This window comes from Apodemus sylvaticus, chromosome 9 (assembly GCF_947179515.1).
Source record: "Apodemus sylvaticus chromosome 9, mApoSyl1.1, whole genome shotgun sequence".
Classification (NCBI taxonomy): Eukaryota; Metazoa; Chordata; class Mammalia; order Rodentia; family Muridae; genus Apodemus; species Apodemus sylvaticus.
This window is the reverse complement of record NC_067480.1, coordinates 54,687,258-54,710,891: the sequence shown is the minus strand read 5'-3', so window position 1 is coordinate 54,710,891 and position 23,634 is coordinate 54,687,258. Positions and strand designations below refer to the sequence as shown.

The 23,634-nt window shown below is 45.3% G+C and overlaps 2 protein-coding genes across 6 annotated transcripts in view; one reads left to right on the top strand and one right to left on the bottom strand.

Annotated features, from left to right (window-relative positions):
- Nucleotides 1-14: 14 nt before the first annotated feature.
- Nif3l1 (NGG1 interacting factor 3 like 1) lies at nt 15-17,678 on the top strand. 3 transcript variants are annotated; one of them, XM_052193732.1, is made up of 7 exons: nt 15-102; nt 2,061-2,553; nt 5,296-5,458; nt 6,794-6,920; nt 10,180-10,318; nt 12,029-12,112; nt 17,306-17,678. In XM_052193732.1, exons 1-7 carry the CDS (start codon nt 100-102, stop codon nt 17,488-17,490), a joined length of 1,194 nt encoding a protein of 397 aa, XP_052049692.1. In that variant the 5' UTR covers nt 15-99; the 3' UTR covers nt 17,491-17,678. The 3 variants fall into 3 exon arrangements, with proteins under 3 accessions (XP_052049692.1, XP_052049694.1, XP_052049693.1); XM_052193734.1 differs by having other exon boundaries at nt 32-102; nt 2,099-2,553; XM_052193733.1 differs by having other exon boundaries at nt 32-102; nt 2,066-2,553.
- Nucleotides 17,679-19,858: 2,180 nt separating this feature from the next.
- Nucleotides 19,859-23,634, bottom strand: part of Orc2 (origin recognition complex subunit 2) — a 36,542-nt gene continuing 32,766 nt past the window's right edge. For all 3 annotated transcript variants that reach the window (XM_052193731.1, XM_052193728.1, XM_052193729.1), the window contains exons 16-18: nt 23,417-23,478; nt 22,278-22,396; nt 19,859-20,676 (exon numbers count right to left, since the gene is read on the bottom strand). In XM_052193731.1, the coding sequence (XP_052049691.1) occupies nt 20,590-20,676; nt 22,278-22,396; nt 23,417-23,478 (268 nt within the window). In that variant the 3' untranslated portion in view covers nt 19,859-20,589. The remainder of the gene's footprint in view (nt 20,677-22,277; nt 22,397-23,416; nt 23,479-23,634) is intronic.

The window sequence follows — 23,634 nt, the reverse complement described above, 5'->3', positions numbered from 1 at the left end:
AGCAAAGCGCGCCGGACCACTTCCGCCCAACTTCTTTTTACGTTGCCAGGAGCTTCAGGGCAGAGCGGAAGTGACACCACACCAAAAGAGTTTCTGCGAATGGTGAGTTGTGAACGAATGAAAGGCTCGCGGGGCTGTCTGTTCTTCTCGCTGGAGGTGCACAGCGGGGCAGGCTGTGGTGATTGTAGGGTGTCGGGCAACATGAACACAGAAGGAGAGGTGGCGGAGGAAAACTGCCTTGCTGCCAGGAGGGACGAGGGCCCTGACTCCTGGAATAAAGGCTGTGCCAAGCGGACCTTGATTATTCTGGAAAAGGCCATGAGCCATGTGCATAAGTGGAAAAGGAAGAACCGCACGCTAGTGTAAAGAGAGCTCTTGTGTAATAGAAAAGATAGCAAATGGCTGTTCAGAGGGCTAAAGATAATGTAGATTGGCAGTGTGTAGTCCAGTCTCTCCATTGTACTGCAGCTCCAGTCCACTCAAACAATGCTTTCAATGTGTCAGTAGTGTGAGCATATTGTGCCAGAAACAGACCGGGACACACTCATGCTCTCTCATAATAGAAGTTTACTGAATAACAATAAAATCACAAGTTACATCAGTTTCGTTGGTAGCTCGTTGCAGGATATTTGATCACGCTGTGAACCCCCGAGATTGTGTTACTTACTGAGGGGGGGTGGAAACCTTTCTAGTTGTGGTGTGCCCTTAACACACATATGTAATCTCAAACAATGAGGGTAAATTTAGTTTGTAGAAGGAAGCACCCATGTTTGAAAGTGATGTGTAATTCAATGGCAGACAAAGTGAGGAATCGGAGAAAGATTTGACAGAATAGGATGTGCCCAGCTCTCTCCAAAACAGGGAGAGAAGAGAGGCTACTTAAGGGGTAGTGCAGAGAGAGACTGGAGGCAGTTTTACTGGGACAGTGATACAGAGAGAGGCCGCAGAGAGAGAAACAAGCCAGACATAGGTGAAGACAGAATGAGGCAGAGAACAAGAAGCAGCCAGAAGATGAGGGAGGATTGCCAGGGTTAGTTTGAAGCCATGCAGAACAACTCAGTCAGAGGCTGAGGGAGAAGCCAGCTTGAATCAGTCAGCTTGGAGAGGGGTTTTGAGCCAGAACAGCAGAGTTGAACCAGCCAGCCAGAGCTCAGAAAGAGCTAGAAAGGGTGAGCTTATTCAGCAGTAATTCTCAGAGTCTGAAAACATTCTAGGCCTAGGTAAGATTGTATGGAGGCCAGAAGCTTCCAGAACTAGGCCTAGCTTGGCAGAGAGATGGGAGACGACAATTTCACCAGGTGAATACAAGATACTTTTACAATACCTGCTTGAGGCAAACACGTTACATTTATTCAAATCTATTATTAACTCTCAGATCACACATCACACTGTAAATATATTTCTCTGTGTTGATTTGTTTTGGTGACACTGCCTCCCACCGTTCAGGTGATGGCCATGGAATATGTGGGTGGGGCCTGTACTTTTCCTCTCTGTTTCTCTGTGTAGCAGTTGACCTGTGTACAGGGGCAGCAGCTCTGGCCTTTTCCTGCCTTGGCTCTGTTCATGTGGAGTGACTTATCTGCCTCATTTCTCGTCAGTCCGTGCTGGCCTAGAACTGACTGAGTCTGGCCTTGCCCCCCATCCTCTCCCTCCCATGTGCTGGGATTGCAGATGTATGCCACCACACCCAGATTCTGTGGTGCTGGGGACTGAACCCTTGTGTGTGGTAGGTGAGCACTCTGCTAACTGAGCTGCATCTTTGGCCCCTTGAATGTGTTAGTTTTAATTCTGTGTACATGTCTGTCTTGGCATGTGGGTTTGTGCTTGTGTGTGCAGCAGAGATACAGGGCATAAGGTTGAAGCAGTGGTGAGCAGAGCAGCGAGGCTGTAAGAGGGAATGAGCATTTGTATTGTGTCATACTCTGATTTACTAATGCCTTTGAAGAGAATGAGGAGGTCAGATGACTTGGCTGAGCCCATCATGCCGCAGGGTGGCAGAGCCACTGTTTGACTGTGGGTCAGGGGTGCGAGCTGTTTTCCTCACGGGCTTTGTCTCAAAGCGCAGGAGTGAGTGCCGACCCCTGCGCTCTGCTTCCAGACACCCTGTGCCTGGCTTCCGCATGCTGCCGTCTGCACGCCTGGTCCCTGCGAGTGTGCGACGTGCCCAGTCGTCGATCCACAGCTCTTCTTGTTTCTTCATGGATCTGAAGACGCTTCTGTCCTCCTTGAATGAGTTTGCTTCCCTGTCATTTGCCGAGAGCTGGGACAATGTGGGATTGCTGGTGGAGCCGAGCCCGCCCCATACTGTCAATACACTCTTCCTGACCAATGACCTGACGGAGGAGGTCATGGAGGAGGCTCTGCAAAAGAAGGCAGATCTCATTCTCTCCTATCACCCACCTATTTTCCGGCCCATGAAGCACATAACTTGGAAAACCTGGAAGGAGCGCCTTGTGATCCGGGCCCTGGAGAACAGAGTCGCCATCTACTCTCCTCACACAGCCTATGATGCCGCACCCCAGGGAGTGAACAGCTGGTTGGCCAAAGGACTTGGTGAGAAAACTCTCTCTCTCTCTCTCTCTCTCTCTCTCTCTCTCTCTCTCTCTCTCTCTCTCTCTCTCTTCTCTCTTTCTCTCTCTCTCTCAGGTTTCTCTGTGTAGCCCTGGCTGTCCTGGAACTCACTCTGTAGACCAGATGCCTCGAACTCACAAATCCACCTGCCTTTGCCTCCCAAGTGCTGGGATTAAAGGCGTGCACCACCACTGTCCAGCAGAGGAAACTCTTGTCCTTCCATATTTAATGATTTCCCTACAAATACTTGAAATTTTAGAATGTCTTCCTAATAAAAGTTTTGTTTTTAGGGGCAACAGGTTTTTTATTTTTATATAATATTAAAAATAATGGGGCTGGAGAGATGGGTCAGTGATTAAGGGCATTGACTGCTCTTCCAAAGGTCCTGAGTTCAATCCCACCAACTACATGGTGGCTCACAACCATCTATAATAGGAACTGATGCCTTCTTAAAACTGATGCCTTCACATATTTATGTGAGTACAGCTATAGTGTACTCACATAAATATCATAAATAAATCTTTGGACTGGAGAGATGGCTCAGTGGTTAAGAGCACTGACTGCTCTTCCAGAGGTCCTGAGTTCAATTCCCAGCAATCACATGGTGGCTCACAACCATCTGTAATGGGGTCTGGTGTCCTAGAGCAATGCTGGTGTAAGTTTCATTTGGAGATGTATTTTATTTTTATACCTGTCTAATCTTTTGCCTGCTTGTTTGACAGTGCACCACGTGTGTGCAGTGCCCACGTAAGCCGGAAGAGAGTGTCAGATCCACTAGAGCTGGATCTACAGACCCTTGTGAAGAGTCATGTGGCTGCCGGGAGGTGAACCCAGGTCTTCTGAAGAGCATCCAGTGCTCTCTGTGACTGACCCAGCTCTCCAGCCCAAGTATCATTTGAAAACTGAACTATTCTTTGGGGCTGAAGAATTGGCTCAGCTCTTACAGAGGCCCCGGGTTTTCAGCACACACATGGAGGGTCACAACCACCTCTTAACTGTAGTCCCAGAGGAACCAGTGCCCTCTTCTGACCCCTATAGCTACATGCCTGTGGGCAAAACTTCCAGACATATAAATAATGAAATAAATCTGAATAAAATCCTTTAAGAAAAACAAGAAAGACGACTGAAACATTGTAAGTTGGGCTTGGTGTGTAAGCATCCAGGAAGAGCTTGAGTTTAAGGCCAGCCTGAGCTATATAGCCAGACAGTACCTCATCCCACCGCAACAGAAAAGGAGAACAAACCATGGAACATTTTTGTTCTGCTGCAGGGCCTTTTGTAGCTCAGGCTGGCCTTGAACTCTGTGTAGAGGATTATCCTAATTTGCTTTGTTGCAATGATAAACACTGTAACCAAAATACCTCAAGGAAAAAAAGAGTTCGTTTCAGTTTCATCTTCTGGCTTATGGTGCATCATGAAGCCAAGTCTGCCGTTGAGGCCATGGAGGAACACCGCTTGCAGGTTTGCCCCTCAGGACTTGCTCAGCTGGCTCTCCTATACAGCCAGGACCGCCCACCACTTCAGGGTCTGGGTCCTTCCACATCAGCCCTTCATCAAGAAGATGCCCCACTGACTGGCCTACGGGCACTGTGATGGAGGCATTTTGTTTCAGTTGAGGTTTCCTTTTCCCAGATGACCCCCCCTTATGTCGAGCTGACAGGGAAGAGAATGTGTTAGTTTCAGCAAGGAAGCAGGGCATGAGTCTTCATCGCTGGGTAGGCTTCAGAGCTCAGATACTAACAGCGAGGTGTCTGTCGGCATCCCAGGCCTCACAGTGGCTGGAGTCCTCAGCGTATGCTTGCTGGGTCAGCTACGTCGACATCGAGATTTCTATCTGCTTTCTTGTGGCCTTGTCTTTGTTTATTTCTGATATTGTGTAAGTGTGGGAGCACACAGAGGACAACGTTCAGGACTTGGTTCCCTCTCCACGCTCTGGGCCTCGGGAACTGAACTCAGTCAGTAGGCCTGGGAGATAAGTAAGGTTATCCAGTGAGCCGGCTCGCTGCCCTCCACACCTTACCCGATAGAAGGGCCTTACTTTGCAGTTTAGTCTGGTCCCAAGCGTCAGCCCTCCTGTTTCCCAGAGCTAGACTTGGAGCATGTTGTCCACACACAGAAGGCCTCACAGAATGCTTCCACTCAGCACAATGACTGAATTCAGTGTGACTTAGCTAAATTTGGGACTCATTTTGGGCTAAAGCAAAGTTTTTGTTATTCTTTTGCTTTTTGCAGTCTCACTGTGTAACCTTGGCTGATTTGGAACTTACTTGTAGACCAGGCTGGTCTTAAACTCAGAGAGATCCACGTGCCTCTGCCTTCCCAGTTTTGGGATTAAAGGAATGCACCACCACACCTGGCCCTGGACTGAACAAAATGGTCATTATAAATGTGTCCAGCATATAAGTGTTTGTGATCTATAGATGAGTAGATTGACCAAACTGGATAATTAAAAAACAAAACAACTTTTTGATTCAATTTTTTTGCCCAATATTCCTCAAATATGAATTTGTGGTAAAATAAGTGTGAAAATTGATTATATTTTGTATGTCCAGACCAAATCTAGATTATGGTGACTGGTGATGAGCATCTAAAGGGTATGTATGTAGTTTGCATGTATAAACATGAAAATGAGTTCTGAGACATTTCATAGATTTTACTATAGTAGCTAATTTCTAATTCTAAAGCACTACAAAGGCCTTGATTTCCACACAATTTTTCCTTTAGGAACTTGCACTACCAGGCCCATCCACCCTTCCAAAGCTCCAAACTACCCCACGGAGGGAACTCACCGACTAGAATTCAGTGCGAACCACAGCCAAGACCTGGACAAAGTCCTGTCTGCAGTGAAAGGGGTTGGAGGTGTCTCTGTCACCTCTTCTCCTGCCAGGTACATGATATGCCCCTCTGGTTGACAAACCTGTTTTTTGCTATTTATTTGGTGTGTGTTTGTATGGACAAGTGCATACTTAGCACATGTGCGGAGGCTAGATGGCTGCTTGGGGAAGTGGTCTCCTTAACTGCCTGGGTTCCAAAGGCTGACCTCATGCAGGCGTGGCAGGAAGTTCCTTTGCTCACTGACTGGTTTCACTGCCTCTTCTCTGCTCTTCTGTTTGTTTGCTTTAATTGTTTTTTGACACAGGGTCTCAAGATGCTGGCTGGCTGCAGACTCCAGCTCTTGCCTCTAGGTGTTGGGTAATGGATGTGAACTAATACTCCTGGCGCTCTTTCTTTTTAAATTTCATTTGTTTATGTGTGTGGGTATTTTGTCTGCACTGTGTCGGTGCGTGTCTGGGGCTTGAGGAGGCCAAAAGAGATGAGTGGCTCCCCTGAAGCTGGAGATGCTGTCGTGGGTGCTCTACCTCAGCAGCCAGGGTTGGTAACTGCACAGCAGCTCTGCAGCCGGACACAAAGCATCTTTAACCCCCTTGGTAATGCTGAAAGATAATTGTTTGTTCTTTGGTTTTTTGGGGGTTTTTTGTTTGTTTGTTTTTTCGAGACAGGGTTTCTCTGTGTAGCCCTGGCTGTCCTGGAACTCACTCTGTAGACCAGACTAGCTTTGAACTTAGAAATCCACCTGCCTCTGCCTCCCAAGTGCTGGGATTAAAGGCGTGCGCCACCACTGCCCAGCAATAATTGAAGGATGTAGACAGACCCTAGTGATGTACTGATGTAAATGTTATCAGTTTCCAGTGAAGCAGTTATTCCGAAGCTCTTGAAATGAGGAACAAACGAGAAGGCTCCCAGCAAGGCCAGTTAGTTGGTCATTAAGAGGTAGGGAAGGAGAACCATCTTTCTGCTGGTTCATTCTAATACCATGGAAGCATCAGGAAAGATAAGGACTGGGGTCTATCGGTAATAGACAGCACGTGCCCGTGACCTGTGTGGGGCCGTGATGATTCAGGCACCAAGCAAAAGCAAATAAATAAATAAATAAATAAATAAATAAATAAATAAAGGATGGGCTGGTGAGATGGCTGGTGGCTTTATGGGTAAAGTACCTGCTGCCAGATCTGATGACCTGAGGTCAGTCCTTGGGACCCGCACTCTGGAAGCAGAGAGCAACTCCTGCAAGTCATCCTCCAACCTCCACATGCCACAGTCCCAGTGCATGTGCCATCCTGCACACACAGTGCAAGTAAAACAGGAAAGAAGAGGTAACAGGATGCACAACGAAAGGACTTAACAGTACTTTTATCCTAATCAGAACTGATTGTTTTTCTAGGTGTGATGGGGAAGAGCAAACACGGATCAGTCTGAATTGTACTCAGAAGGCTTTGATGCAGGTGCTAGCTTTTCTTTCCCAGGACAGACAACTTTACCAGAAAACTGAAATTCTTTCATTGGAGAAGGTAAAAAAGAATTCTTCCTGCCCTCATGTTGCCATGCATTTTAACAACTGTGTTGATGTATAACTAGAAAGCAGAGACTGCATGAGTTTAATGTGTGAATGTTGGTAGGCTGCATTACAGTTGTGCTGTATTGCAAATTCATTGGTGTCTTAGTTAGGGTTTTACTTCTGTGAACAGACATCATGACCAAGGCAACTCTTACAAAGAACAACATTTAATTGGGGCTGGTTTACAGGTTCAGAGGTTCAGTCCATTATCATCAAGGCAGGAACATGGCAGCATCTAGGCAGACATGGTGCAGGAGGAGCTGAGAGTTCTACATCTTCATCTGAAGGCTGCTAGCAGAATACTGGCTCCTAGCAGCTAGGACAAAGGTATTAAAGCCCACACCCATAGTGACACACCCACTCCAACAAGGCCACACCTCCCAACTGTGCCATTCCCTGGGCCAAGCATATACAACCATCTCAATTTGTAAACTGTTAAGTAAACCAGTCATCAAGGGCTCAATAGTTATCGGTGATGGTGGTACAAGCCTGGCAACCTGAGTTTGATCCATAGAACTCAGAGATGCACACACACACACACACACACACACACACACACACACACTCAATATGGTAAGGACACATTCTTGGAAACTATTGTGTCTTACTCAGGGTTTCTATTCCTGCACAAAATGTCATGACCAAGAAGCAAGTTGGGAAGGAAAGGGTTTATTCAGCTTACACTTCCACATTGCTGTTCATCACCAAAGGAAGTCAGGACAGTAATTCACACAGGGCCGGAACTTAGAGGCAGGAACTGATGCAGAGGCCATGGAGGGATGCTGCTTACTGGCTTGCTTTCCCCTGGCTTGCTCAGCTTGCTTTCTTATAGAACTCAGGACTACCAGCCCAGGGATGGCACCACCTAGAATAGGGCTTCCTACCATTGATTACTAATTGAGAGAATGCCTTACAGCTGGATCTCATGGAGGCATTTCTTCAAGGCTTCTTTCTCTGTGATAATTCCAACTTGTTTCAAGTTGACACATAAAACCAGTCAGTATTTATTGTGACAGTCTAGGACTAGGAAATCATTGGAACTTACTACTTTTAGACTTGGATATCTATTACCCTTCTATATTAGTTCCTTTGCTATTATGAATCACATGTTGATCCACAAGTAGAAAGCAGAGAGGGAACACTGGGAATGGCCTGACTCTTTTGAAACCTCATAGCCTTCCGCAAGTGACCTCCTCTAACCAGGCCACACCTCCTAATCCTTCTCAAACAGTTTGACCACTAGGGACCAAGTATTCAAATGTATGAGCAGGGCTAATTAACTCACACCACATGTTGCCCCACCCCCCAAAGGCTCATGGCCATGTAATCAGGAAAAATGAATTTAGTCCAACTTGTGAAGTTCCCGGTCTTTCATATCCTCAGTACTGTGTACAAGTCCAATGTTTACTGCCTCTTCTGAGACTCAAGGCAGTCTTTTAGGTGCACCCCTTGTGAAATCAAAATAATTTCCATATTTCCAAAACACAGCAGTACTGAAAATACATTACTATTCTTAAAATGAGGAAGGAGGGCATAGGGAGGAAATACTGGACCCATCATTTAACCCATCATGAATGGGTTACCCAGAATGAAACCCATCAGGGTAAACTCCAAATCCTGCAGCTCTGTCTGGTGTCCCAGGGCGTAGACTGCTCTTCTTGTATGGTGTTGCTGATTGCAACACACTTGTTGATCCCACCAGCCAAGAATAAGACCACGGCCACAATTTTTAAATACTGGCTAGGACAGTGGACACACCTGGGATTCCCATGAATTACGATTAAGGCAGATCCCATGAGGCTGATGTGCCTTTGTTCAATTGCAGCAAGCATCCATCCTGACTTACTTCCTGCCTATGTATTTCCAGATGTGTGTGATGAAGTAGGTGGGGTAGGTGGGGTAACCAGCCTTGTTACAGAAGTGAAGGCAGAAGCCTAGCCGAGGGGCCTTCCCCTGAGGCACCCCTCCTCCAGTCCACAGGAGGCCTCTACCTGTCTGTTGAGCTCAAGCTTTGACTCCTGCATTAAATATCTTTGTGCTCTTTTCTTCAAGCTCTAGTTTATTTTTCTTTTTGCCCAGTCTGTTCCTTTTCATTGTAGGCGCGATTAAGAGCAATTGCCAGTAACCAGGCAACAGAGGCAATATTAGCTTGTCTTGAACTCTCCTCTACCAAAACTGATTTAACCTCAGGCAGGCTTTTAGGACAACAGCCACATTCTTTGTCTACAGAAAACAGAAAACGTCTCTAACCCAGTTGCTAACATTGGTCCCTCTGACACCTTCCGAGCCCGGCCTCCTGTGCCCACGCTGCTTTCATCTTTCAGTTTAGAATGACTTTCCGGGTCCTGCCCTGACCCTGTCCTTTCTTGGTGTACTTGACATCACTTCCTTTTATCTTCTCTCTGCTTTTCTGTATGGTCTACTTCCCAGTAAAGGAATCCGCTTTCCAGACCCAACTCATTTACATAGTCTCCTCCTCCTCCTCTTCTTTTCTTTTTTTTTTTTTTTGATTGTTTGGTTTTTTGTTTGTTTTTGTTTTTTCGAGACAAGGTTTCTCTGTGTAGCCCTGGCTGTCCTGGAACTCACTCTGTAGACCAGGCTGGCCTCAAACTCAAAATCTGCCTGTCTCTGCCTCCCGAGTGCTGGGATTAAAGGCGTGCGCCACCACCACCTGGCAGTCCCTGCTTCTTTTGGGTTTTTTTGTTTTTTGTTTTTTGGATTTGGTTTTTTTCTAGACAGGGTTTCTCTCTATAGCCCTGGCTGTCCTAGAACTCACTCTGTAGACCAGGCTGGCCTGGAACTCAGAAATCCGCCTGCCTCTGGGATTACAGGCGTGCGCCACCACCGCCCAGCTTCAGTCCCCACTTCTTAAACAGGTAGTTGTGAGCTGCCGCGTGGATGCTGGGAACCAAATCTGGCTTTTGCAAACAGCAGCCAGTACTCGTGATTGCTGAGCGACCTCTCCAGCCCCAAGTCTGTCATTCCTTTATGTTCCCTAACAGCAGTAACAACCGTGATTTAAGAAACTTAGTCTGATTATGTGTTAAATACCTAGGAGGGTGTGAACTCCCAGAAGTTAGAATGTAAGTTTGCATCCCAAACTTTAGCTGAAGCTTCCTATTGTATGCTTATATACGTAAACCTTGCTGATTCCAGTTTATACATTTTTGGGTTTGGGATAGATAGTATCTCTAACTTGTATTTCTCTTCAGCCTTTGCTTCTGCATACTGGAATGGGACGGTTGTGCACACTGGATGACTCTGCCCCCCTGGCAACAATGATAGAGCAAATCAAAAGACACCTGAAGCTGTCTCATCTTCGCTTAGCTCTTGGAGTGGGGAGGACTTTAGGTAAATATCTTTCATCATCTGGCAGATGAACTGTGACTTTGGACAAATTTTGTTTTATTTTTGACACCCGGTCTTATAGAGGATAGGATGGCCTCAAATTCCTGTTCCTTTTGCTTCTGTCTCCAAAGTGCTGGGATTACAGGTATATATTGCTTCTATTTATGTAAGTGGTAGAGAACTTGTGAGCAGCTCAGGAAGATAACTGGTTTACTTTGTCAACTAGGGTTGGGTGGACTACACCCCTCTAGCCTAAATGATAAAGCTGACTTCTTAGTCATTCTGTGATCGTGTCCAGTCAGCAGTGGAAGTCTGCTCATTATAAACTGGTCGTTGTTGCAGAGGGAACGGAGGGTTAAAATCATGAGGTGAACATTCTGGACTGGTTTGGGTATGGTGATGCCTACCTGTATTTGTAGCCTGGCTGCAGCAGGCCGACGGGCCAGCCAAGGTTACATCATGAGGCCTGTCTTTAAAAAAAAAAAAAAGAGTAGGTGCCTAACATATTTGTAACATACTGCCTTTTTTTTTCAACTTGAAGTGTCTTAGTTAGACCCCCCCTGGAACTCAGGTGGTGAAGCAGCTACTGTGAACTGGGTCCCTGGAAGAGAAAGAAATGACATCAGGATTACATTGCTGTTCGAGATGTAATCTTTATATGGCGATTTGACACTGTATATGGGCTATAAGGAGAATCTCCCGAGACTGGCTCCTAGTTAGTGTGTTGACTCCACTGTCAGCAGGTGGCCTGCTGGAATCAGGAAACTGCAAGTCTGGTAGATCAGTGGTTTTCAGCACTGAAGCTGTGTTAAGGAAGCTGTTCTGTTAAGAACAAAGGGCCAGGAACTTCAAGGGCTGAGAACTAAAGGTTAGTGCAGAGGTTCGAAAACGCAGCTCAAACGCTGGGGATGGAAACAGTGAGCCACCAGACATGGGTGCCAGGAACCAACCTTGGGTCCTCTGGGACAACAGCAAGTGCTTTTAATCTGACCATCCACCTCTCCTGCTCTGCATTTCCCTTTCTCTAACTTGTTCTGTTAGTTCCTACAGCTGAGGTTTGTTATCAGCGTTAAGGCAAAGCCCAGAGCTGCAGCATTGCTATCACTCAGGGGCAATGGGTTTGTGCAGCTGCGTTAGAACTATGCCCTCGTCTTGTGTTCCCTTTGTGGTGTCAAACATGGATCATTTGCCTACATTTTTAAAAATTTGTTTTTGGAGCTAGGCATGCTGGCACACACCACTGGTTTGGGCACTTGGGGAGTGGAGGCAGGAAGGATCACTAGTTCTGTCCAAGTTCAAATTCAAGAATTGAGAACTAGTCCTGCACTCAGGGCCATCCTTGCAGATGCTGGGACTATAGGCATGTAGCATCACCACGCCTGACTCCACGCACCATCACCATGCCTGACTTGGGCTTTGCTGCTGCTTTGCTTTATTTTTGGGGGGACAGGGTCTCACAGTGTAGCCCTGGCTGTCCCGAAACGATGCAGACCAGGCTGGCCTTGAACTCACAGAGACCCACCTGCCTCTGTCTTCCAAGTGTTGGTCTAAAGATGTGCGCCACCACACCCATTTTAAAATCAAAGATGGCATAATTCATTACCTTGGTCTAGCCAGTCTGCATTAGAGTTAGAATTGTAGTACAAGTCATAGTGTTAAAATGGAAGGGGTCAAATCTCTGTAATAACACCTGTTGGTGCTTTTGTTTTGAAGAGTCCCCAGTCAAAGTTGTGGCCGTGTGTGCTGGTTCTGGGGGCAGCGTTCTACAGGGAGTGGAGGCCGACCTTTACCTCACAGGTAGGACTATTCTGGGTCTCTTCCTCAACCTTTACTGCTGCCTGTAATTTTAGTAAACAAGCCCTGTCTGCGCCCCGTCCCATCCCGCCCCGCCCCGCCCCCCAGGCTCTGACATCTGCCATGACCTCCGCCTCCAGGCCAGTCTCATCTTTGCCAACAGTCAGCTGACTGGGAGCTGCGATTGCTCCCCCAGCCCCGCAAGGCTGCCCTCTTTCTCCTCTTGGCCACCTTAGTCCCTCGGATGGAAAACACAGTTGATGACTCAGTGGTTGGGAGAATTGCCTGCTCTAATCTTACCAACTAGCTCCCTCTGTCCTCCTTGCCTCCACCCCCTTGCTGCAGAAGCTACAAACTCTTACCTTCCCCCTCGTTCCAAAGCCTGGTCCAAATTCCCCTTTGTGTCCCTTCTCTTTCTCCTGGGACCCAGAAGGCCCACTTTCTTCCCTTCGCCCAGCAATTGGCTTCCATATCCTTTATTGACACAATCAAGAACCAATTAGGGACTCGACACCTTCCCTCTCTTAATTCTTAGACATTCAGAACTAGCAGATTTCAGGGCTCCATGTGGCATGGCTAAAGTATCATCAGTAGCTTTCCCTCTATCGTTTGTTTGCAGTATAGGGCCTTGAACCCGGAGCCTACTGCATGCAAACACACTATGTTACTGAGCTGTGCCACAGCCCCTATTGAATGTGTTTTGCACTTGAACTAAACATAATCATATCCAATTAAAGGCATACTATGATGTCTATAGAGGAAAGAAATCACTTGCCGATGTTTGCCCCAGGTTGATTTTAGTGGGTATTTAACCACTTTTCTTCTCAGACTTCATGTCAGCAAGTGGGTGCTTTCTCCCTTGCCACCTGGACTGGAAAGAGGTTCCTTTTGGCCCAAAGGGCAGTTACCAGTTCTATCAAGTCAAGCTCTGAAATCTTTTTGGAACCTTCCCTTATCTCTAGAACTCAAGCATATATTCTACCTGAAGTACTGCATTGTGCCTCTGAGGATCCCCCAAGTTAGTTTTTATTAGTTTTGTTTTGTGTTTATTTGTATTGTGTGTGCCACAGTGCACATGTGGAGCTCAGAAGGCAACTTTTAGGAGTTGGTTCTCATTATGTGGGTTCCTAGGGTTGACCTTGGGTTGTCAGCTTGAGGACAGGTGCCCTAGTCACTGAGTCCCTCACCACCAGCAGACCTTTGAGGCCGGGTCTCATGGGGTAGGTTTTGCTGGCCTTGAGCTCACCTTGTAGGCCAAGTTGACCCTGAACTCAGAGATCCTCCTTCCTGCATGCTGGGACTAAGGGTGTGCACCACCACACCTGGCTGGTTTGGGCTTGGCATGGCCTCACTGTGTACCTGACTGGCCTAGAACTGTGTATGCTAACTAGCCTGGGTGTGAACTTACAGCAATTGCAATTCTTTTGCCAGTTTCCAGTGATGACAGACTTATGCCACCATGCCCAGTCCAAATTTAAGTTTTCCAGCGTAAATATGATTGACCAGCCATTGGTGACTCTTCTGCAGCCTGTTCCCATGAGTGCTCTCTGCTTATGGTGCCTCTGTTTTGTCCCTTTTTGTACTTTCAGTGATAAGCTCAAACCAAACCAAACTAAACCAAACCCTAGCATTTCCTGGCACCACCTTCCCTCCAGCTCTCTTTAGCCATCTTTGTACTGACTCCACTGTGCATGTCTGGACATAAGCCAAGATTGTCCTTTGGCTCCTAGGCCTCCCACTGTCCTTGAAGACATAATCTAAGAGACACTGCTTAATTTTATTTACTTATTTTGTTTTTTGAGACAGGATTTCACAGTGTAGCTCTGACTGGAACTTGTGTAGACCAGGTTAGCCTGGAAACATAGAGATCACCTTTGCCTTAAGTGCTGGGATTAAAGGCATGTGTCACCACTGCCTGGCCTTTTTCTTGTTTTTTGAAGCCTTAAGAGTGAAGGCCAGGCTCAACCCTGTCATCCTCCTGCATCAGTGTGCACCCAGCTCAGTCCTGGTTAATTTTATTGAAAATACATTTTTGAGGCTGGGGAATGCTCAGTTGGTGAAGTGCTTGCTGTGCATGCATGAGGACCTGAGTCTGCTCCAGGGCCCACATTAGGAGAGCCATGGGCAGCAGGCCATGCCTATCGTCCCAGTGCTAGAGAAAAGACAGGAGAACTCGGGCTCACCGTCTGCTAGTCTAGAGGAGTTGCTGAGCTCTGTTCAACAAAAGATCTTGTCCAAGCCGGGCGGTGGCGGCGCACGCCTGTAATCCCAGCACTCTGGGAGGCAGAGGCAGGAGGATTTCTGAGTTCAAGGCCAGCCTGGTCTACAGAGTGAGTTCCAGGACAGCCAGGGCTACACAGAGAAACCCTGTCTCGAAAAACCAAAAAAAAAGAAAAAAAAAAAAAAAGAAAAAAAAAGGGTGCTTGAATACAAACTGTTCCCAACAATGAACTGATACTACTGTGTAGTGTTGAAAATAGTTCACTTTCCCAAGAACACATTTTTTTTTAAAGATTATTTAAGCCGGGCAGTGGTGGCGCACGCTTGTAATCCCAGTGCTTGGGAGGCAGAGGCAGGTGGATTTCTGAGTTCGAGGCCAGCCTGGTCTACAGAGTGAGTTCCAGGATAGCTAGTACCACACAGAGAAACCCTGTCTCGAAAAAACCAAATCCAAAAAACCAAAAAAAAAAAAAAAAAAAAAAAAAGAAAGATTTATTATTTATGTGAGTATGCTGTAGCTGTCTTCAGACACACCAGAAGAGGGCATCAGATGGTTGTGAGCCACCATGTGGTTGCTGGGAACTGAACTCAGGATCTCTGGGAGAGCAGTCAGTGCTCTTAACCACTGAGCCATCTCTCCAGCCCCCATTTTTTTCTTATTTTATGCATGACTGATGGTGCACAACTTAAATCCTATGACTTGGGAGGCAGGTGGAGCTCTGAATTTGTAGCTTTGTCTACAGAGTGGTTCTCAGGACAGCAAGAGCTACACAGAGAAATCCTGCTTTGAAAAAAACAAAACAACAAGTATTTTTTAAAAGTTATTTCTAATGGCTTTATGTCTGGTCAAAGTTTAACTTTTTTTTTTTTGGATTTGGTTTTTCTCTGTATAGCCCTGGCTGTCCTGGAGCTCACTCTGTTGACCAGGCTGGCCTCGAACTCAGAAATCCACCTGCCTCTGCCTCCCAGAGTGCTGGGATTACAGGCATGCGCCACCACCGCCCGGCCAAAGTTTTTTTTATGAAGAAAACTAATTCTACATGATATACATAGGCACCAACATGTTCGAGAGTTTCATGACTTGGTTATATTCATCTCCCAACCCCCATAATATTTTTGTTCTTAAATTCATTTATCAAATTCACAAGTAGTGCTTTTAAAAATCCAAAACATATTTGAGTTTTCTATAAACCTTTTGTCTTAGTCAGGGTTTCTATTCCTGCACAACATCATGACCAAGAAGCAAGTTGGGGAGGAAAGGGTTTATTCAGCTTACACTTCTGTGTTGCTGTTCATCACAAAAGGAAGTCAGGACTGGAACTCAAGCAGGTCAAGAAGCAGGAGCTGATACAGAGGCCATGGAGGGATGTTTCTTACTGGTTTGCTCCGCCTACTCTCTTATAAAACCCAAGAGCACTAGCCCAAAGGTAGTACCACCCACAAGGGGCCCTTCCCACCTGATCACTAATTGAGAAAATGCCCCACAACTGGATCTCATGGAGGCACCTCCCCGACTGAAACTCCTTTCTCTGTGATAACTCCAGCCTGTGTCAAGTTGACACACGAAACCTGCCAGTACACCTTTTTTCTTGGTTTTTCTGTTTTTTTTTTTTGGGGGGGGGGGGATTTGGTTTTTTCGAGACAGGGTTTCTCTGTGTAGCCCTGGCTGTCCTGGAACTCATTCTGTAGACCAGGCTGGCCTCAAATTCAGAAATCCGCCTGCCTCTGCCTCCCAGAGTGCTGGGATTACAGGTGTGCACCACCACCACCCGGCTTCTTGGTTTTTCAATATGGGGCCTTTCTGTCCTGGAGCTTGCTCTATAGACCAGGCTGGCCTTGGACTTCGAGATCTCCTGTGTCTGCCTAGGAGTGCCGGGATTAAAGGCGTGTGCCATGGCCGGGCCACAGTAACTTCCTAACAAGGCATTTTTTTTGTCAGTTTGTTTGATTATCTGTAACAAGGGTCTCTGTAACCCAGGATAGCCTCTAGCTCCCTTGTTTTAGCCGAGGCTGGCGCTGGCCCTGGGCTCTCGATCCTCTTGCCTTAGCATCCCAAATTCTAGAAGTACAGGTATACACTGCCATCTGTGACATCAGTACAGGTATACACTGCCATCTGTGACATCAGTACAGGTATACACTGCCATCTGTGACATCAGTACAGGTATACACCGCCATCTGTGACATCAGTACAGGTATACACCGCCATCTGTGACATCAGTACAGGTATACACCGCCATCTGTGACATCAGTACAGGTATATACTGCCATCTGTGACATCAGTACAGGTATACACTGCCATCTGTGACATCAGTACAGGTATACACTGCCATCTGTGACATCAGGACAGGTATACACTGCCATCCTTGACAGCATTTTGCATCAAAGAAAATATTATTTATGTCTAAAATGTTACAAAACTGTTTTGAGTAATACAAGTGTAAGAGGAAAATTCCACATGTGGACCCATGTAACAGGTAAAAATGCTGGTACATTCAAAATCCTGTATGATAAGATCCTTAGGCAATAGACTAAAGTAGAGATGAAACAGAAAATGGGATTCATGTTTTGGGGTCAGTGGGTAAACACACTTTCCTGCAAGTGATGACTGGACTTCAATCCCAGATCTCACAAAGGGAGGAAAGAACTGACTTGACCTCTGCAGACACACATGTAATACCTTCTCTGTCTGCTGTTCCATTCCTGTATACTTGCTCTTGAACATAGGCCTCAGCATCCTAAACTGATGTGTACTGTTGAGTTTGAACTTTTTTCTGTGCTCAGCAGCAAACACAGGACCTTGTACCCAGGGCAAACATTCTACATTTGACCATACCATACGCCTTCCGTTTCTGTGCTCAGTAATACAGAATTTTGTTTACTCATCCAGAATACGAACATGGGCTTTCTGCTATAGGAGCCAGAGTGCACAGACTAAGTCTGATATATAGGTTGTTGCTCTTTCCTTTTTCACAGGTGAAATGTCCCACCATGATGTTCTGGATGCTGCTTCCAAAGGGATAAATGTGATCCTTTGTGAACACAGCAACACTGAAAGAGGCTTCCTTTCTGATCTTCAAGAAATGCTGGGTGTTCACTTGGAGAATAAGATTAATATTATCGTGTCTGAGACAGACAGGGACCCTCTCCATGTGGTTTAAAATGCAAGGACATCATGATGACAGAAGCCACAGATCATCTGGATGAGACAGGTCTGTGCAGGAGTTGGTAGACCACCCTTCTGCAGAACTATAATGGACTCCTCATTGCAGTTCGCTAATCTGGCTCAACAAATGTCTTAGCTCATACGGTAAAACTATGAGTACATTAAAGACAAACCTTCCTATAATTTTTGTTCTGTTTTTTTGGTGGTGCAGGGATCAAACTGAACACTAGAGAGTTTACCACTCTAGTTGGCAGCATGAACTTCAGAGAGTGGGGCCTAAAAATGAGGTGAACTGGTATCTCATGCAATAGCCAACTTTATTCAGAGCATTTTATACTTTGAGGGTTAAGAGTCACCTGAATAAAGGTTCAATCACAGCCTGGCAGTGGTGGCTCACACTTGTAATCCCAGCACTCTGGGAGGCAGAGGCAGGCAGATCTCTGAATTCGAGGCCAGCCTGGTTTACAGAGTGAGTTCCAGGACAGCCAGGACTACACAGAGAAACCCTGTCTCGAAAAAACCAAATCCAAAGAGAAAAAAAAAAAAAAAAAAAAAAAAAAGAAAGGTTCAATTACAAGGACAAGGCTCATGTAGCAAAGACATGGTTTCCATGCAGGTGTATGAACAACTAGAATCCAACTGTGATGAATCCTCTAAAGTGAACTCACTCCCATCTGCTTGTTCCACCTAGGAAGGCCACAAAAGCACATCCCAAGAACAATTTTGTGTTTTTGAAGAAACTCTTGTTTTCTCACAAACACTCCGAATTCCCCACACACAGGACCGGACTATTTTGGACTATGTTCTAGCTCTATGAATGGAAGGCAAGTATTCTTCCACTGAGCTCCAAACTCCTTCTAATAAATGGTGTTAAGTGTACAACATATGACTATGATTACTACTCAGCATTTTCTGCAGTCACTGTACAAGTCAGACTGAGAAAGATACTATGGGCTTGAGAGCTCAGCAGTTAAGAGCACTGACAGCTCTTCCAGGAGTCCTGAGTTCAATTCCCAGCAACCAGATGGTGGTTCACAACCATCTGTAATGGGGTGTGATGCCCTCTTCTGAAGATAGCTACAGTGTTCTCATGTACATTAAATCTTAAAAAAAAAAAAGACACACTACATTTCTCTTACAAAGAACCTAGAGAGAGAGAGAGAGTGTGTGTGTGTGTATAGGTGCACACGGGTCATAAAACTAGAAAAGGATGAGAGAGGATGAGATTTTTAAAGAAATAATGAAGAAATAAGGTGGGTGGTTGGATGCACGTGCTAAGAAAGCAGAGGGAGCATGGATATTGGGGAAGGGCACGGATAAGAACCAATACAGTGAGTGATACTATATATTTGGAAATGCCATAAGGGAACCCATTACTTTTGCATGCTAACCTAAAAACTAAAATAACAAGAGTTCCCCTAGTGAAATTACACCTAAAGGCCAGAAACCAATTAGGCAGGAATTACAGCTTCAAGTCAGGTTATACCTGCTGCGCTGAAGGGACAACGCTGCTCAGAGAAGGGGGCAAGTGTGTAGTGGTCTGCCTAGTTCCCATTACATATGCATTCAATCCTTTTCAGACACTTCAAAACAGCCAGTTTGCAAAAGGACTTTGCAAACTGAGCTTTCAATTATTAAGAGGGGCATCTATTAACAAAATCTATAAAGGCAACTGCAAAGATGTCGCATTATATAATTAGATGTTTATACAGTAGGAATTAGACTAGAGAGATTAAGCAAAAATGTACAAGTACATGGAGGTGGGGATGTCTCCGTGGGTAAGAAGTACCTGAGTTTGGATCCCAGCACTCAGGTAAAAAGCTGAGGGGGTGGGTGGGTGGGTGGGGGGTGGGTATGTGCCTGTAGCACCAGTACTGAAGTGAAGACAGGCTCACTGGCAGCCCATCTGGCCTACAAGGAGCTCTGGTTCAGGGAAAGACCTTGTCTCAAGGAAATAAGGCAGAAGGTGATAGAGGACATCTTATTCAGTCTCTACACAGACACTCACACTCACCTACTACACTCCACACAAGCAAAGTGCAGACCAGCAGGTTTCATGTTACCAATGTGTATTTCTTTATTAAATGTTTGTTGTTTTTTTGAAACAGGACATCACTACTGCTTAGACTGGTCTAGCACTCACTAACTTGTCCAGGTCTTGAACTCATGTTTTCCTTCTGCCTCTGCCTTCTTGATGTTGGGATTACAAATGTGAGCTCATGTCTTGTGTTTTAAAAGGAGAGAAGCAATCTGCCTGCCTCGGACTCCTGAGTGCTGGGATTAAAGGTGTGTGCGACCAATCCCTATGAGCTATTTAAGAAAATAAAAAAAATGGTCAATGTACAAGAATGTCCTAAAAACAATTAACAATATATAAATCAGGATTTTATTTCTTAGCCTGGCTTCTCATTCATATCATACAAATCAAGGTCCTGGTACAGATACCAATTATTTTAAATATGCATTCTAGACTGGACACATGCCCCACATATGCATATATCCCTTGTACTTCTCCCATAATCTCATGTGAACAGTGCCAACTGTTGTTATTTAGTATGTGTAGCCTAAGTCCACAAGGAGAACGCCAGATCATCTTAGTCCATTGACACCTTTTATAATCATTTCAACAAAAGGAGAAGAACCACCTTCTTCCTCATCAGTTCTGTGAGAACTCTACTCTAAACTCCTTGTACTAGGATGATCTGAAGCAAATGCACTTGTAGTAATTCAGCTCTGGAGTGTTAAATTGCCCTAAAAAAATTAGGGATAGCATTCAGTATAAAATAATCCAAAAACATCCAGTTCCAAATAATCCCTGAGCACACTGTACAACCGGCAAGAAGTCTTCAGAGGTAATAAATTAAAGGCACTTTTCCCCCCAAACTCAATGACCACTGCATAGTATTAGAGACAGTAAGCCTGCCAGGCTAATCAAAGTTCAAACTGATGATATGCCTCTTCCATAGAGCATCTTGTATGCTGGAGAGAATGACCTAATGTTGGATGTAACCCAGCATTCTTACTAGAGAGCAGCAGCTGGGCACGACGACTGAGTGTCCCACTCACTCCATGAAGGTCAAGGGTAAGAGACAGCCTATGCCTCCTCCTCTTCCTTCTCCAAGAAATCGGCCAGTGTTCTGTTGTCAACAGGAATTAATAAATATTCTACACCATCAGTTCCCTACAAAAGAAAAGAACATTCCATCAGTTACCTCCTTGTAAGGGAGCTAGCTGGACCTTTCTAATGAAGGTTAGACAAAACAAACAAAAATCCCCTGAATTTTAAATTTATATTTATTTGTTTATTTTGGGTTTTTCATGACAGGATTTCTTTGTGGAGACCTGGCTGTCTTGGAACTCTAGTCCAGGGTGGCCTCCAACTCAGACATATTCACCTGGCCCTGCTTCCCAAGTGCTGGGACCAAAGGCATGTGGCACCACTGCTCAGGTGGATTTTGTTTTTACACAATATTTTTAATATATAAACAAACATTTAAATACCTAAGTAGAAAACTAAGGCAAAGGGGCTATGACACGTCTCCTTTAAACACTGACACTTTCAATACTGTCAAGCACTGTATAACAGGAAGTCTGTGGGGCAGGAGGTGATGGCCTCCTTCACTGTGCTTTCTTTCAGGCATAGCTAACCTGATATTGTCATTTATATAAAGTTCATACTTGAGAACCATGCAACTGAGTTACAAACAAAAATCATGAAAGCCCCTCAAAATTTCCTATTTTCAGTAAATTTATAGCTTGGACCAGATTCATTATTATCCACCGGCTACATGTAGCTGGGCACACCTACTAGATCCTTCATCCCTTATCCTTTTCAAAACCAGTTAGGGATTTTTCTGTTTGATTTCCCCCACTACGAGTTTCATCTTACTGACTTTTGTTGTGTTTTGAGACAGGGTCTCAATATGTAGCCTTGGCTGGTCTAGAACTCATGGAGATCTCCTGCTTCTTCCTCCCTTCTGCCACACCTAGCCTTCATCTTATGTGGAAGACATTCAAGCAGCTTTGACCTCAAAAATATCTTTTCGAGTTGGAAAGATGTCTCAGCAATAAAAACATCAACTGTTCTTCCGGAGGATCTGGGTTTGATTTCCAGCACCCACATGACAGCTCACCACTGTCTATAAGTCCAGTTTCAGGGATCCAACACCCTCTTCTAGTTTCTACAGGCACTAGGCATGCATACATACATGTGCAGATACATATATAACATGTATGCCTGTAAAATAATTAGAAATGGGCTGGAGAGATGGCTCAGTGGTTAAGAGCACTGACTGCTCTTCTGAAGGTCCTAAGTTCAATTCCCAGCAACCACATGGTGGCTCACAACCATCTGCAATGAGATCTGATGCCTTCTTCTGGGGTGTTGTAAGATAGCTACACTGTACATAATAAATATAATAAATAAATAAATCTTTAAAAAAATTAGAAATAATTTGCTAGACTCATTCCTCTTCCAACTCATCTTGTTAGAGTTGTCCATAACATGTCTTCCCTTTCTCCAAGCAGGCTAACTACCGCACAACAGGCCCCGTGCTCACTACCACCTCATCCTATATTCCAAACAGTAGATGCTTTCAGGCTACGGCTTCTTGGCCTCTCAGAAGCATCCGACACTCACCACAAAGCCCTGCCATTCCCTAGTCCTGTTTTCAATGACATCCTTTCTTGTTTTGTTCTGTTCTGGCTGTCTCAGCCGCCTTGTCTTCAGTACACAGGAAGCCCTAACCCTCAGACCACACAAGGCTCCAACAGCAGTCTTACCTTCTTCGTTCTTATAAGTTTGTGGTCCCTAAATTCAGTTAACTGGGCTCGGAGTGTAAGATCACTGTTAACAAGGAATGCTTCCCGACACTGCTGATAAAAATCTTGAAAAGAAAGTCCTGGAGAGATGAAAAGATGTATGTTAATCAGTATTTTGTTTGTTGGGCTTTTTTTTTTGTTTGTTGCAATTTTCTTTTCTATTTTTTTTCCCCTTCCTTATTTTAAGTTTTTAGACAGGGTCTCACTATGTAGCTCCTGCCAGCCTGGCGTCATGTAGCCCAGGCTGCCTCCTGAGGGCTGACATGAAAGGTCTGGACCACCATGATGAGCATAATTAGTATCCCCCCACTCCCCCTTAAGTTTTTCAGGACAGGGTCTCTGTGTAGCTTTGGCTGTCCTGGAACTTGCTCTGAAGACTAGGCTGGCCTTGAACTAAATAGCATGTAACCTTATAGGCAGTTTCAAGAAATACAAACTGACTTTTTTACTTTTACTTAAAACTTTTTTAAACTTATTTACTTTATACCACTGCCCCTTCTGAATCACCCCTCCCCCACAATCCTTCCCCCCTTCCCCTTCCCCTTCTCCTCTGAGCTGGTGCCCCCTACCACTGTACCCCCAACTCTGGAACTTCAAGTTCTTGTGAGGCTAGGCGCTTCCTTTCCCACTGAGGCAAGACAGACAGCCCAGCTAGTAGAACATATCCACACACAGGCAACGGCTTTAAGGATCACCCTCATCCCAGTTGTTTGGGACCCACATGAAGATCTTACAAAGTTTTAAGGAAGGTAACTTAAAAATGTAATCACTAAAATTTTTTTACACATTAACACATTTTTGCCAAAGGGGTAACAACTAAGTTGCCCCATATATGGAAACCATGAGACTGCCAGATACACGTCCATAGGTCCAGTCGTGTATGGAATCCTCAAAGTGAGTGAGGCTCCGTTCCAAGTCCCATTAGCACATAATCTATTGAGTAGCATCTATAAAGATACTGGACACTGGCTATAGGTTTGGACAGACATATCCCCTCAGAGCAGCTACCCCTCCCTGCTGTGAGAAATTCAAGGCTTCCAAGGGACATTACAACAGGGAACACAGGGGACAGAAAGACATTAAATGTCACATGCTGATACCGATGTAGGAAGGGCTGTCCTGGTTATCCAGCTGGAACTTCATAAGTAGCCTGAAAATCCCTCTACAAAAAAGAAAAACGAAATCAAATCAGATTCAGTAAATAATCTGTGTAGTAAATCTAAGCAAGAACATCAAACATTCAGCTCAGCACCACTGCCATTTGTTCCTTTCTCAAAGAAAACCACACCCTCAGTGGAAAAGCTTTTCTATCTAGGAT